General features: G+C 43.6%; 1 protein-coding gene across 3 annotated transcripts in view; it reads right to left on the minus strand.

Moving 5' to 3' along the window:
• Window positions 1-16,550, minus strand: part of LPCAT2 (lysophosphatidylcholine acyltransferase 2) — a 55,619-nt gene extending 39,069 nt beyond the window's left edge. Inside the window, exons 1-7 of one of the 3 annotated variants that reach the window (XM_079800033.1) lie at window positions 16,284-16,550; window positions 12,077-12,216; window positions 8,920-9,137; window positions 7,514-7,626; window positions 5,415-5,475; window positions 4,453-4,511; window positions 2,602-2,636 (exon numbers count right to left, since the gene is read on the minus strand). In XM_079800033.1, coding sequence (XP_079656159.1) covers window positions 2,602-2,636; window positions 4,453-4,511; window positions 5,415-5,475; window positions 7,514-7,626; window positions 8,920-9,137; window positions 12,077-12,216; window positions 16,284-16,454 — 797 coding nt within the window. In that variant the 5' untranslated portion in view covers window positions 16,455-16,550. The other 2 variants (XM_079800034.1, XM_079800035.1) reach the window with 2 other exon arrangements.

A 16,550-nucleotide genomic window follows, 5' to 3' on the forward strand; every position in this document is an offset into this window, starting at 1 on the left:
CTTGACAACTCAGATTCAAAAGCCTAAGTCCCTAGAGAAACTAGTCAAGGCCAAGTTTTAAGATTCATAAATGTGTTTACAGGATAACTCCCAAGTAGAACATTAATAAACTCTTTTCTGATATTCAAAAAACAAAATCAGTTGGCCTTTCTTAAAAGCAGAAACTTAATCATAATTGTCTCAGGTACTAATAAACGTTTTCACTGTGGGGGAATTTTCTGAAAAGTCTCAAATTTCATGGTAAAGCTAGACAAAGGCTTTCATGAGGCGGTTACAATCAACCCTCTCAAAATAACTTTTGAAATGGTTGTTCCAACTTGAAGCTTTCTGGTATATATACAGACTCTCCAGATAAGAGTTCTGTGGGATTTTAATCTGGCTGAGTGGATTAGACTATGTGTTTGTAAAAATAACCAACCAACCTTTTTGTTTTACTGTGAAGCAGCTAACATATGATTTAATTGTAAAAAAAAAAAATTACTTGAAGAGAACTTAAGACAAAAATTGTAGGCATTTAAACAAGGAATTTAAAGGGAGGATTTAGAAAATAGATCGACCAATTTCATGACTAATTGTAAATAGTTAACGTAAGTATCCGTTCTCAAATCTTCCATCTACAAGGGGAAGAAAATATTTCACTGTCAACCCATATTGTCTGCCATAATTATTCTTTAATCATTTAATTGAGCTTTGGAAGTCAGTGATTTGAAGAGATAATTCTAAATGCTGTAAAACAATAAATAAATAGAGCCACACCTACGATTCTGATTACACACAAACCAAACAACACTTCTTGGTCGGACACAGATCTGCTTTCCCACGGCTGCTCTTTCTCTCGGTTTATTCCCCAAATTCCTGAGTCCTCTCCCGGGTATCTGCTTTGCGGTAGAATTTCTTAGAACCCGAGACCCGAGGAACTCATGGAGCAAGGGCGATTGAGAAAGCTGATTTAGCAGGAACAGACATAGAGCTGACTACACCAGGAACCAGGTCAGAGGACAGAGGTGGGCATGGCCGTTCCCACTGGTGAGGGCCCTGTGGCACGTGGACAGAACCAGGGGGTGCCTTTGGAAGGCTCTGTGTTGGCTGCTAAGTCCTAAGACATCTTTCATTCGGACCACCTGTTTTCCCTCTTCCTTTTCTGAATTCTCTCTCCTATATTTCCGTTTTCCCTGTACCATACACTTCCCAGGTTAGAAGGCTAGATGAACCAAAAATCCTCTTTTCTAACCCCGGTCCCCCTTCCAGAAAAGCTGTCCCTTGTCTGATCTTCACATCTACCTGGACACACACACAAAAAAATCATATGGACGGAACAGTGAACCCAAACTCACCAGCTCCTTGAGGGACTCAACGTGTGAAGGCTCCAAGGATGACCCACGTTGGGAAATAGAAATACACTCTCCACCCAATTTTTAGGCACGTCTTTTTCTAAAATGCTCTCGTACTAATTGTCCCTCCTAAGTTTCCCTCGTTAAAAAGCTGAACACCAGTTACTCACAACCAGCAGCGCCGTGAATGTTTTATTCTAGCCAAAGGAGTACACCGATTTCCTGAAGAGCGGGCGGTAACATAATGTCTAGATGCCCTTTGTGATTTACGCTCTTTATTTTGGGTGTCCTTGACCTTGCTTCAAGGACGGCAGTGTAAGAGGAACACACCCATCTGACACGTTGATCAACAGGAACAGGTGCAACTGGTTCATCAGTTACAATTTCTGACTTAAATGTATTATTTCAAAGCAGTTCACACGCACAAATTGGAGAAAGAAGGTGTAGCAATATCTGACGTTGAGAATTCGTTGGGACTGTCTAAAAGGTCAGTCACAGGGGGAGCCCACAGGATACTTGGGAAGCAAATGATTTCCTTTTCAGTATTTCCAAGGGGTTGCCACCTGTCCACCAACAATGGTACTTGAATTCTGTGCATAACAGTATCAGAGGCATGACCGGGAAAACCCCCGGCAAAGCCCTCCAACCCAGGGGTTTTACACGTTTCTCACCGAAACATCAACAGGCCGAGGATGGAGCCTCTACAGGTTCCGCCCTATTTAAAGGCCTGTTTCACTTCGGCTTAAGAGTGAAACTGCATTCCTCTCCTCTCTGAAGGGTTTTTAGAAACTGCTGAGCCCTACGCTTCTCACATCCAGAACGGAACTGCAAGCTTGGCTAGCTCTTTTCTCAACTCACACTTTAGGCCACAGGATGGCATTACTCTGGACTGCTTACGCCAAAATATATATAGTAAAATAACAATAAAGACGTTAGATAGCGCTGAATCGGCAATGGAAAGGAAACCGCAGAATTAAAGCTACATAGGGTGCACACTAGGTCGCTGGGATGTTGCCAAGAGGTGGTGGGTAAGCCCTGAAGGCCCATTAGAACATGACAAGGCAGGGATTCTGTACATGCGGGCCACCACGGGGTTAATGGGCAAGAGAGGGGTGCTCTCTACGGAGACGTGTCAGCTACAAGATTTAAGGATCTGATGAGAAATCTTTACTTTCACAACAACAAGTCTTTTTTTTTTAAAAAAAAAAAAGATCTTCCTTTTTCTTCACTAGAATGAAATGTATGTAAATAATAGAGATGAGCGACTTACAACGTATATCCTTGCCATGTCCACGTCACCGTGTCCTACAATAACAAGAGTATTGAAGCTGTTAGTTCAGAGAATACTAAAGGAAACAGAAACCTCATTTCCATACTGGTAGGCATGGGCTTTCTAAATGAAAAGCATCAAGTTGGAAAAATAGAACCAGCACGTTATTACTGTTAAACAACAGTGGACTGAGTGATGTGTTCTTGGATTATATATCTACATAGCCAAGATCCGTCTCCCTTATGTAACCACCTTTTTATGGAATGAAGTTGCTCTGACTTTTAAAAAAATCTACCGTGCATGCTTAGCTATTTTCCTGAATAGGAACATATCTGGGCAATGAATTTGCTTACAAAACCCCAAAAAAACATCAGTTTTCCTAAAGAGAGCGAGAGGGTAATCTGGGAGAAAAGTTTAAAGAAATGCAAAGTGCTCTAGCCGGTGTGGCTCAGTGGATAGAGCGTCGGCCTGTGGACTGAAGGGTCCCGGGTCCGATTCCGGTCAAGGGCATATGCCCGGGCTGTGGGCTCGATCCCCAGTAGGGGGCGTGCAGGAGGCAGCCAATCAATGATTCTTGGTCATCACTGATGTTTCTCTCTCTCTTTCCCTCTGCCTTCCTCTCTAAAATCATATATATATATATATATATATATATATATATATATATATATATACACACACGTACGTACGTATACTAGAAGCCTGGTGCATGAAATTCGTGCACGGAGGGGGGTTGTCCCTCAGCCCAGCCTGTACCCTCTCCAATCTGGGACCCCTGGAGGGATGTCCGACTGCCCGTTTAGGCCCGATCCCACAGGGATCGGACCTAAACGGGCAGTCGGACATCCCTCTCACAATCCAGGACTACTGGCTCCCAACTGCTTGCCTGCCTGCCAGCCCGATTGCCCCTAACCGCTTCTGCCTGCCAGCCTGATCACCCCCTAACCACTCCGCTGCCAGCCTGGTTGATGCTTAACTGCTCCCCTGCCAGCCTATTTGCCCCCAACTTCCCTCCTCTGCCGGCCTGGTCACCCCTAACTGCCCTCTCCTGCAGGGTTGATCACCTCCAACTGCCCTCCCTTGCAAGCCTGGTCCCTTTCCTGAGCCAACTGGGAATTTCTGGAGGATTTTAGGTCCTTTTAAAATATCTTCTGATTGAAGCTACTTGCCAGGAGTCACACCGACAATAAGCACTGAGCCAGTAACTGAACGCCAAGCCTTTCCCACCCTTACCCTGCCTCTTCAATCCTCGTCCACCAGCAGTCCACCAGCAACGGCCAGTGACTCTGGAGAATTTCCTTCTCGGCTTCATGGAAAGCACAAATGGGGGCGAGTTTCCTAAGGAGACCCTGCACCTGCGGGCTCACTGTACCATCACGGTGACAACAGAGCAGAAGCCAAGGAGGTGTCCTCCTGTGGCTCAGTCGTAGCAAAAACAGAATGCAGTACGGGCATCAGCAGATACAGGCCTGTCTGGCCAACGTTTAAAAACCAAGGGGAGATCTAGCCGGTTTGGCTCAGTGGATAGAGCGTCAGCCTGCGGACTGAAGGGTCCCAGGTTCGATTCCGGTCAAGGGCACATGCCTGGGTTGTGGGCTCGATCCTCAGTAGGGGGTATGCAGGAGGCAGCCAATCAATGATTCTCATCATTGATGTTTCTATCTCTCTCTCCCTCTCCCTTCCTCTCTAAAATCAATAAAATACATTAAAAAAAGGGGGGGGGGGAATGAGACTCCCCCTCTGCTCCCACCACTCCTCTCTCCAGACCTTCATTCAAATGATGAGGGCCCCGGGGCATCTGTGCTGTTGGGGATGTCTGAAAGTCTCCGCACAGGGAAACAGGATGCTTACCAGCTTGTTGGGGTATCGGAGGAGGATGGGCTGCACGGGCACTCCTGGGATGAAGGCGCCTATGAGCAGGATGGAATCTCATTATATGGGCTTTGTGTGATACAGGTTTCACAACAGAGAAAAGGATTAGTAAGAAATGACACACAGAAACTGACTGCTTTAAGAGCACACGTAAGAAACTATTTGCTAAATGCTGGTAAATCCCTCGTGTTTACCAGAACGCGAGATATTGAAAATGCAGAATTATGTAAGCAAAATATTAAATGTTGGGTCCGTCACTTAAAATATTCACTTACTTACATCCCCATTGGCTTTCATTTTCCAAATACCTATTACTCGGCAGGATTTTCTTTTTCAAAGTCATGGCAAAAATCAAGACAAAGAGGAAATAAGAAAATCTAGATGAAACCAAATGCTTGAAGCCAGAACCACCACAGTTGACAAAAGTGGGTTTTAACTTGGGCTGTGAGCATTCTGGCAGCCAATACAGAAACATTTTAAAGTATTACCAAGTGCTGTAAAATTACACATTGCTATGAAACTCATGGCTTGATAGTATTAAAAAATTAAACAAGACTTAGAAGGCGTGATAATGATCATCGAAATAGGTTTCCACTTGATGACACAGGACCCTGGGTGCCTGTGACCGAGTCCTTGGAGAAAAAGGAAAATCCGCCAGTAGGTTCTGCTCAAACACACACACACACACACACACACACACACACACACACACACACACACGCACACATTCTCTCTCTCTTTCTCTCCAAGGAAGAAGTGGTTATGATACCAAAAGAGAAAGTAAAGAAGTGCATTCTGTGGCTTCATAACATTAAGAAATTTTTGTCAGAAAAGAAGCAACGCTCAGAGCAAACCAACGAGTTATGTTGTGCATTACTATCAAATCATTTGAGAAATCGTCCATACTACTTTGTCACAATACATAATTTAATTGATCTCACCTGGTTTAAAAGTAATCAAACAGGAGCGATTAGTACAAGTACCTTCTGGGAAAACTAGTATCTTGGAAGAAAAGGAATAGATTTAATATTTCAGTCTAATTAATCGATTAGCTCATTATTCACTTTCTCATTACTTCACAGATAGCTGCCAATTCTTACAAAACATAGACGAAATCCAAGGCTAACCCTTGATTCTAATGAAAGGCAGAATCAGATGACAGGCATTTGGTTTTCCTCTACAAGAAGGGTAGTCTGACCAGTAAGGTAATTAGAAAATAGATAAAGCTTTGAATAGACTATACACTTAGCAAATGTTTCTTGATGATACGTAGGATCCGAACAGATTTAGAAGATGACGTAGACGAAGTCGTGGTCAAAGGCACATGTAGGCAATATTACATTCTTTCTGCAGCTGCTCTACATCCTCAACCACCTCACTTCCTACTTCTTTGTTTCAGTTCTCCCATTAAATGATATCACTGGCAGCAAAAGGCCCAGAGGGAAAAGGAGGAGCGAGCTGTTTACAATATGCTTTGTCCTTACTTGAATTTGTTGACACAACTTCGTATCTTTCTGAGGAAGTGATTTTAGCTGTGAGCATACTTCCTTATGTTTTCCGTGTGAAAGACACACAGTAGAGTCAGTTTCCCATTCACTGATTTTCTGAAGCGTTTAGAATTGAGCAAGGAATAAATCGCCAAGTACATAAAACAACACAGAAAATTCCTGCTCCCCCAGCAGCTAGTAATGAGTATTTTATAGTAATTAGAGAGAGAAACATCATTAGGCTACATCGCCACTATAAAAGGTGATTTGTAAAATTAAAATTATGAGTAGGTGCCATTCCATCCTCCAATTTAAAAAGAAACTGGTTTCCTATAACAGTGGGACCCAATAGCAACCGTGATTCGTTCAGCGGACATTCTCTAGCTACCCTGTTAACAATGAATCACGAAGTCTCAGAGCTGGAGGGGGCATTAAAAGTCAACTAGCATTTCCAATGCTTGAACTCTTTCTATAATATCCCCCGCACGTGGTTTCAGATGATTCTACCTCTGGACAGTAAGTTCCTCGAGTTGAGCAAAATGAGTGGAAATCTACCTATGTGTTAACTTGCACCTACCAGTCCTAGATCTATTCTTTGGATCCAAAGAGGAAAAATGGAACCCTTATTCCAAATGCCACTTCTCCCCATTCACTTTTATTAAACCACTAGAGGCTCAGTGCATGAATTCGTGCACCGGTGGGGTCCCACAGCCTGGCCAGCAATCGGGGCCAATCGGGGCCGTCTTGCCCAGTCCCTATTGGGGAGAGCGAGGCCAGCCGATCAGGGTGGAGGGACCATGGGAGGTTGGTCTGCCGCAGGAGGTTGGCTGTGGGAGAGCACTGGCCACCAGGGGGCAGCTCCTGCGCTGAGCGTCTACCCTCTGGTGGTCAGTGTGCATCATAGCGACTAGTCAACCGGTCGTTCGGTCATAACAGTCGTTTAGGCTTTTATATATATAGATTCCTCACATGCCTTGGTTTCTACAGCCTCCCAGTGGGCCACACTCTTCTGGGTACTCTAACATCTACACATCATAAGGGATGGCCAGATCACTGCAGAGCCATTAGTTCTGCTAACGATCACCTGCTTTCACCTGGGCAAAGGTAGAGAAATACTTACCGGCATCACCCATGGGGCTCTCTTTATCCCATCAGTGCTGCCCCTCCCTCACCTTCAAAAGCATTCATTCCAGTGGAAGGGGGTGATGAGATGGTCAAGTGTGAAAAGCTTCTACAGGAGATTCTGACATGCCCCCCTGAACTGAAAAGCTCTATCCCAAAATACTTCAGATAAGATTCAAGATCTTAATTACATTTTTAGTATAAACCCTCCACACTGTTGAGTACAACAGAGCATTAGCACCTCATCTTTGCAAAGGAAAATAAATTCAGAGGTAGGGAGTTACTTTTTATAACACCAAGTAAAACTTGATTCAAAGAGTTCGGAGAATAAAAGAAGGATGATACATTTAATTCCATGAATAGCCCATAGGAAAGAGGACTTCTTACACTCAATTCTCAATGCATTCACGTCAACACCTCCTGTGTTTTACCTGGGGCCATTCCCCTCCTGACGTCGCTCGCCTTATGATTTCATTTATTGTGTTTTTTCGGGAATCTGGGTCTACGCGGGATACCAACACTGGCTGCAGAGCCCGTAACAGTCCTTTAAAACAAACAAAATTTACAACCAAGCCTTTTTTTTTTTGGCTAACGCCACCAACGTGATAACACTGGGTAAATCATTAAACAAACTGTATGGAAATTAAAATGAAAGCAAATACACACCCTCTAATTCAACGTTTATTAGAACTTAGCTTCCGGATCTAAAAGGAGAGGTGGATATTTCTAGCTAAAAATATTTCATTGACTTCACAGACATCAGCAGTAGGAATATGAAAAACAGTAAATGCAATCTGTTCCCTATAGGTCTTCTTCCTCAGTTGACATTAAACTTTTGAAATGTCAAGATTATCTGATTTTATTTTAGGGACATCCTGAAAACTGAGCATGTGAATTCATAGTACACAGGAATCCAAAGCAATTACTATTCATTTTACTAAAATTGTCAGCACAACATATTATTTTTTTTCTTTTCTTTTTTCTTTTTTTTTTTTTTAGCACAACAATCTTTTAAATGCATCCCTTCCTACCACATGCAACATAAATCTCAATTTACCAAAAATCCATTGCCATGCAATTTTTCAGGAAAATACCCGGTACGCAAAGCAAGGAGTTACTCTGAAAAAGAGTGTCGTTCTTAGCTGAATGGGTAACTATTATTTCTGCACAGTACCAAGGCAACATCGGGCAACTTTCACACTCGCTCTCTCATCATTTGATGCTTGCAATGACCTTGGGACCACAGGGAGCAGTTACTTGGAGACTATTACCCTAGGGAGGAACCCAAGCATCTGGTAGGAAAAACATTCCACTTGCTTCATTGTCTTTTTATGGAAGGAAGTACTTATTGTTCCACATCATAATTTTCAGAGATTTACACATTGGTCCCTCATGGAGATTTGGGGGAAATGAAAAAAGCAGAGTTAGGACAAAACTTTTAGTGTGTTCATCAGCCTGATTCCTGAAGAGAAATTCATGAAGTAGCATGCATCCATCAGGTGTTTCCACAAATTCTGTGGTTAAATTCTCTCTCAAAAAGAATCAAGCATGTTTGGTATTTGAAAAACTGGCTTCTGATATATAAGAACAGAAAGAGATGATGGCATAGTGCTAAAAGTAAGATTTTAAAAGAATTATAAGGGTTCGTATATAGGGAAGTCTAATCTTTTTTCATAAAGTCATTCTTTCGATATAGCACCTCATTAAAAGGAAGGAAATATGTTTGAGATATTTCATCGTTTTCAAGTGTCTTAAAAACCTGCCAGTAAACTAAATACGATTTTTACAATGCACGAACGTGAAAACATTTGATCCATGTTACCTTACAAGTACTTACTGCCAATCAGAGGCACCTGCACATTCTCATTTCGAGAAACCATGGAAGGTAAGCCAGCGGCGACGCAGGCAATCCCATCGAAGAACGTGGAGTGAGGGGCCACCACAAAAATCGGGGCGTCCACGGGGCTTGCGATCTTCCCTTTCACGGTCACTGAGAAGCCCATGGAAAAGAACATGGCCCGGCCCAGAAACCTCAGCACTGGCTGAGTAACCTTCCTGTGAAAACACACACGGAAAAGACAGGATTAGCTTTGCTCACTGCAGCTAACGCTGGGCTTTTACTCCAAAACACCACGTGGAACCCCAAACAGATCGGAACACTTCATTTTAAAATACAAGTTAAGAAGAATAACTAACACTTCCCTGGAACAAGGCTTTCTGCCAGGAACTATTCGAAATCCTCTACCTATATTAATTCCTTTAATCCTCGGCCCGATTTTATACAACCGGTGTCACTTATTATTTTTTTAAAATATATTTTATTGATTTTTTACAGAGAGGAAGGGAGAGGGATAGAGAGCCAGAAACATCGATGAGAGAGAAACATCTGCCTCCTGCACACTCCCTACTGGGGATGTGCCCGCAACCAGGGTACATGCCCTTGACTGGAATCGAATCCGGGACCCTTCAGTCCGCAGGCTGACGCTCTATCCACTGAGCCAAACCGGTTAGGGCCCGATGTCACTTATTATTATCCCCATTTTACAGATGGGAAAACTGAGGTGCAGAGAAGTAATTTTTCCCCAAGGACATATGGCTAGTAAGTGGCTCTATTCTTTATTGTGACTCTAAAGTGAATAGAGTGAGTTTTCAACACACATCCCTCTGAGAAATTCAAATCAGTATTGCCCTTCCAGGCAAGCACCCTGGGAATCTCCACGTGAGTAACAAAGACGCCACTATCTCCCCAAACACTTTTAGAATTCTCATGCTGAAACTGTCCTCAGCGTTATTTTAGGAATACTTTTTAAAAAGTCAGCCTTCTAAGACATCATCAAGAATCTTAAGAAAATTCACCACCTCATTGTCACTCACTTAGACAATTCTGGAATTCTAATTGCTAACGTTTTCCAAAGGATGGGTCATTCAAGATTAACAAATCATCCAATTGTGCCAGGAACTGTGCTGGACACACAAGACAAGGAAGGCCCAGCCCCTGTCCTTGATAGACTCAAATGAGTCGAGAAACCAAAACATAAACCCCTAGAAATGGAAACACGGACGGACATCTCGGTCTGTAAACACACATAGAGCTTTGCACGAAAATACAATACTACGTATATCCTCCCATAAGACAACGGATGAGCGTTTTAGAAAGTGGGCTTCCTACCTAATTTTCTCAACAATCTTAATGTGATAGAGAGGAACTCTGAAGCAACTAGCTACTGCGGAAGTTGGTCTGACTTTGACTTCACAGCAAGGAGAAGTGAGACACAGAAAGCCAGAGTACTTTCCCAGAGGCACGGAGAAATGACCGTCTCTCTCCTGCTTGCCCTTTCGTTGCGAGTTAAGATCTCTATTGATGTAGTGATAAAAAGCGCCCTCTTTCACGGGGTTCCCACAAGTCCTATTTCCGATTTATAGTGATACAGCTTCTGACAACCACATTCCAAAGTACCCCATATTCAAAGTCACGAAAGACTTCTAGGTAAGATATTTTTTTAATGGCTAAAAGTCTAGTGTTGCATAATAATTCCAATGTTACCTGTTTGACAGGAGGTTTCATTGAAGAAAATAGGACTTCCTTTTCCAACCATTATTTTATCTGTTTCCTGACCTTTTAGACTGTTCTTTTCCTTATCATAGGTTTCTACAAGCCACTAATCATAGCAACCAAGGAAATAAGTGAAAGGAATCAGTGGGTGATGAAAAATGTCACTTACAGTATGTTTTTAGGGACAGACAACCTTGAGTTATAAAACAAAGGAGTCTGATTGGCAAGGATGGAGGTGGTATAATTTCTCCCCGGGGCATTGCGGGCCGTGGATTTAGTTCCAGTTCAAACCAGCTTCCATGTGTTTCATGTTGACATTTGTTCACTCGGACATGAATTGAACAGCAAATTGCATATTTCCTAAAAAGCTTCTAAAACAGTGTTTCTCAAAATTTGGGGGTACATATTCTCATTTGAGGTTGAGATAAAAGGAATGGACCTTTGTGTACAAAAAAATGTGCACAATTTCAGAAAGTTGAAGAGTGCCCTAAAGCTCACCTATGGATTTCTATGAAATCCCAGGAGTTCACGTGAAGGGCCTTCGCTTTCAGAACATACGTACGTATGGCAACAAGTGGGTTCTGCCCCATGGGAATGGACTTTTCCTAGTAACTTCAGTTTATCATTAGTCTATTCTCTAGCACCAGGCTAATTACATACTGCTTGAAAAGCAGTTCCAGTGGCCTCAATGCTAATGTTTAATAAAACTTGGCTATACTGATTAATAATTAAATTGTTGTTAATAATAATCACTAAAGCCTTAGCTGGTTTGGCTCAGTGGATAGAGCATCAGCCTGCAGACCAAAGGGTCCCAGGTTCAATTTCAGTCAAGGGCACATACCTCAGATGCAGGCTCCTCCCCGGCCTAGGCCCTGGCCAGGGCAGGAGGCAACCCATCGAGGTGTGTCTCTCTCACATTGATATTTCTCTCTGTCTTTCCCTCTCTCTTCCACTCTCCCTAAAAATCAAAGGGAAAATATCCTCGGGTGAGGATTAAAATAATAATAATGATCACTAAAGTAATGAGTTAATATACTATAATTTACCCACTTAATTACATCACTTGCTGAAGTATGTAGTTATTATAGAGAGACAAAAGCACATGTGGAAACTCAGGAAGAACAACAACAAAAGAAGCCGGGTATTTTTCCACCGAATGGTGTCAGGTACACTAACCGGGTCTTTGAGAACCAGGCATCTATCACTCTTTGGCAATAATTCAGAAAACAAAATATTTTAATATTAGGAAGTAACAACTTCAACAAAAGATCATCTGTTCTTGGGCAGTAATTCCTGCATATGATCAATTAAGAACAGTCTCATCTGAGGAACAAAAACGAGTAATGAAAATTGAGTAGGTAGCAGTTAGATAAAACTATTGATCACTAACTGAACATCTGTATGGTGACTTACTTAATATTTAGACGTAACTATTTCTTACCTCCTCCAACCAGTTATTGGATGGGTCAGCTTATCAGGACAGCACACTGTTGAAATCGCAGCAAATGGCCATGCCAGTAATATAACTAAGCCAAGCAGTAAGGCACGAACCGGAAGCAGGACAATTCCAAGGAAGAAAGTCTGAAAGTCAAAGTTGATAAAAAAAAATAAGTGGCTGTATCCTTTTTAAAATGTCCCTTTCAGCCACTGTACATACTGGCCAACATCTGGTGTTGTTAGTGTCTTTAAAACATCAACTTTATTAAGACATCATTTACATAAAATAAAATGCACCTAGTTGAAGTGTATAGATTATGCGTTTTTCAAATGTATATTGCTATGCAAACACCACCACGATCAAGATATAGAACATTCCGGTCACCCAAAAAGGTCCCTTGTGCCTCGTTGCAGTTAATACGCTCTCCCCAGCCCTTGGCAACTACTGAGACTTTCTTTCAGTATAGTCTTGCCTGTCCTAGATTTTCACATAAATGGTATCAAAATGATATCAAGTCCACACAGTATGGACTTTTATGTCTGGTTTCATTCACTTCGTATTTTTGAGAATCCACCATGCATCCCTATGCGTAAGTAGTACGGTCTTTTTAATTGCAGAGTATGATTCCATTGTGTGAACAGATCACAGTTCATTTATCCACTCATCTGTTCAAGGACACTTGGCCGTATTATAAGTTTTTAACTATGAGGATTGATGTTCACGTCCCTGTGTGAACATATATGTTCATATCATAGGGAGTGAAACTGCTGGGTCAGGGCATGCTTCACTCTATAAGAAACTGCCAAACTGGTTTCCCAAGTGGTTGTACCATTCTGCATGTCTACTAACAAGTATGCAAGTTCCTGTTGCCTCACATCCTCACCAATACTTGGTGTTGTCAGTCCTTGCAGCCATGCTGGCAGGTGGAGAATGCGCTCTCACTGAGGTTTTAACTCACACTTCCTTGATAGACTGAGCCTGTTTTTCAGGTGTTGGTTGGTCATTCCTTTAACTTCTTAAAATAAGTGCCTGTTCAAGTCTTTGGGCCATTTTTATTGGGTGGTTAGTCTTATTCATATCCATTTGTAGGCGTTCTTTATATATTCTTTAGAATAGTCTTTTGTTGATCGACATATGTATTGAAAATCTTTTCTGCCATCCCATGGTTTGCCTTTTCAATCTCTTAAGGGCACCTTTTAATGAGAACTGTAATTCTGATGAGAAAAGACAGCAGTGGGTTGGCTCCAAGGCAGGTCAAATAAAGACAGCCTGGCAAATGACCAAGACATAATCCTGAATGGGAGAAAGGCCCATAGCACAGACCCTGAAGGAAAAGTTGTAATGAGGTTTCAGAATATTCCTAGAAGATTCACCAACATTCAAAATGAGCAGGTAACATGGATTTTAATTGAGTACGTTGTCAAATAGTGAGCAACCTTTTTTTTTTTCTGTGCCTCTTCCATGTTTGCAACAAATAATAGTACTTAACAGTAAAGCAATTTTGAGTAATTCTGAAAAAAATTAGGAGGATTCTCCATCATATTTCTATTTGGTAATATCTCATCTCTGTAGGGAGACATTCTTTCAACACTCTATCAGGGTTATCTTCTTCTCTGTGCTTACAAAAACATGAAGTTATATGCTTTTGTACTTGTTTAGTCTTTTTTCTGTGAAATATAAGCGTTAGATAGGCAGGGTCCTTATTTCTCTTTCCACTGCTGTATCTCCAGAGAATTGTATTGTGCCTGGCACATAGTCGGCATTTAACAAATATTTTTATATGGTAAATGACCACAGTTACTACTAAATGCTCATTTCCACCCCATATTCTATGGAAGAAATGACAGCCAGGCTTCTTTTTTCCATGCCACTAAGTAGCAGATCCTTAAATAGTAAAAAAAGAGAAGGCCAGGGGCCAAGCTAAGCCCTGACATGAGATGCAAAAGTGATAACAGTCCTTGAGCAAGACACTGATCCTCATTCAAGATTAAAGTTGAATTCAAGTGAAATTTAGCCTGAATTAGTCATATCAAGTCATACTTAAACGAAAGTATATCCATCTTTTAAACTGGGTAATATAGCCAACATTGTTTTTCAATTATATCTACCTTTACCCATACCATTCAAGCCATTGACACTTATTTTGTATCTCTGATCTACATGGACTTTTAGTTTTCAAAATAAATACCCAGACTATATTCAATTCCTTTCCATACAAATAGCACATTTTAAGTACTACGTTAAAAATGTAGACAACCAATGGCAAAATTATCCATATTAAGATCAGCAAACAATACCAGATTTCTTCACACATTACTTCACTTAATTTTATTCCTCTTCTGATGTATTTTATTCCAATTTAATAGATGAGGCAAGTGCCGTTCAGAGCAGTTAAGTGACTTGGCCGGAGTCATAGAGCGAACAGAGGGCAGGGCCTGAGATGTTCTCTGACCAAGACCAGTGATCTGTCCATTGTACTTCAGCTCTTGTAGTTAGTATTTGGAAGTCCCTCAACCGTAACAGGCCACACTATCAAAAAAACAATAATTTACTCCAGGTGCAATATAAATCCTTATAGTCTGCCACTCTGATCCTCTTTCAAAAATATGATGCCAAATAGATGGACAGACTTTCATTCAAGTAGGACCGATTTGACTACAATTAATCTTGTGTGACAGTCACTGTCCTCAGAAGTGTTTCTAAATGTTTAAGGCACAGTGGGAACCTCTACCCACTGACAGACATGAAGATCAAAGTGTTAAACGTCTCGTTTCTTTACAAAGGGTGTTACTACATGGTCTTCCTCTTCCTCTCTCACACCCTTCTTTCACCAGACACCCATCTATCATCGCTTTCACCACCACCCACGCTGCTCAGCCCAGCTCTCAACCTGCCTCCCCTGCCCAGGACGATGGTCTTCGTGCATTAATCACACTACTTCAAACCCAAAGGAAAGAAATGTGATGTGGACAAGAAAACATCAAAGACATTTCACGCCCCCCCCGCCCCCCATACAGACCACACAGGACAAACGTAGCTTGCACAGTCTGTCTTGTTCTCTGATCGCTAACTTCACCAAAGAGGAAGTCCACAGAGTGAGGGCTACTGTTCGTGGGAAAGGCAGCGCTTTACAAGAAAAGGACAGGAAAGGCCCTTCCTTTCTGCGGGCGGCCATTTTTGACAGGGGAAGAACGTCCAGCTACCCCTCACCCTCGAACCCAGGAGAAGTGTTTGGGAGAAGACTGATCCGGGACCAAAAAGAAACACCCTAAGCTGACCCTCATCATCCCTTTTCCTAGATTCCCATTTCCTACCCTTGATGCCTCTGCACCTTCTCAGTCTTACTTATTGTTCCGACTCCAGACCTGGGCTCTCCGCGTTCTCACTCACTCTTCCCATCCCAGACTCACTCCGCTCCTTCCCTAAACAAACAAACAAACAAACAAACAAACAAACAAACAACTTCCCCAAACCCTCTGCTGTGTGGGCTGGCCTCCAGCTACATTCTCACCAACTCCAATGGAAGTTCTCAGGATCCATTCCCCCTTCTCAGCATGAACGAATGTGTCCTCGGCCACTGGCCTGCTCTGCCTCCTCCTGGCCAGGACCTCCTCTCAGACCCACAGGTGCTCTGCACCTTCTCTTCTCACACCCCCTCCCGCCCCCAGACCATCCCCCAGGTCCCTCCATCCTCGGACCCACATCTGCGCCCCTTGCAGACTCACGGCCCCTGGACCAGCCTCTCCTCTCAGATCTACGGCTCTTTCTCCCTCGGAGCCTTTGCTTCCCACACTCACGCCCCCTCAGATGCCTCCCCTGTCACACCTATGGCACCCTCAGACCCTCTCATCTCAGATCCTCGCCCCTCACCTGGCCTGCCTCCCCTCTCTGACCCATTGACCCACGCCCCTCCCCTGATGCACCTTCTCTCTGACCCATTGACCCATGCCCCTCCCCTGATGCACCTTCTCTCTGGCCCACGCCCCTCCCCTGATGCACCTTCTCTCTGGCCCATTGACCCACGCCCCTCGCCTGATGCACCTTCTCTCTGGCCCACGCCCCTCCCCTGATGCACCTTCTCTCTGGCCCATTGACCCACGCCCCTCCCCTGATGCACCTTCTCTCTGGCCCACGCCCCTCCCCTGATGCACCTTCTCTCTGGCCCACGCCCCCCGCCCGGCCGCCTCCCCTCTCCGACGCACACACTCACCTGGATGCGCCTCGCCGCGCCCATGCGCGTGTGCTGCACGAAGGGGTTGGGCACGGGCGGTGGGAAGAAGGACGCCTGGCGGGGCACCATCTGCGGCCGCATCCCCGCGTTCCCCACGCCCGCGCCCGGCACCGTGGCCGCCACGGCCGCCGCCTCGGCGCACCGGCTCATGGCGGAGCGGGGCCTCGGACCCGACGGAAGAGACTCGCGCGGAGCGGAGCGCGGGAGCCCGCGTCGCCGGCACGGAGGACCAGAGCCGCACTGGAG

The sequence above is a fragment of the Cnephaeus nilssonii genome, assembly GCF_951640355.1.
Source record: "Cnephaeus nilssonii genome assembly, chromosome: 20".
NCBI lineage: Eukaryota > Metazoa > Chordata > Mammalia > Chiroptera > Vespertilionidae > Cnephaeus > Cnephaeus nilssonii.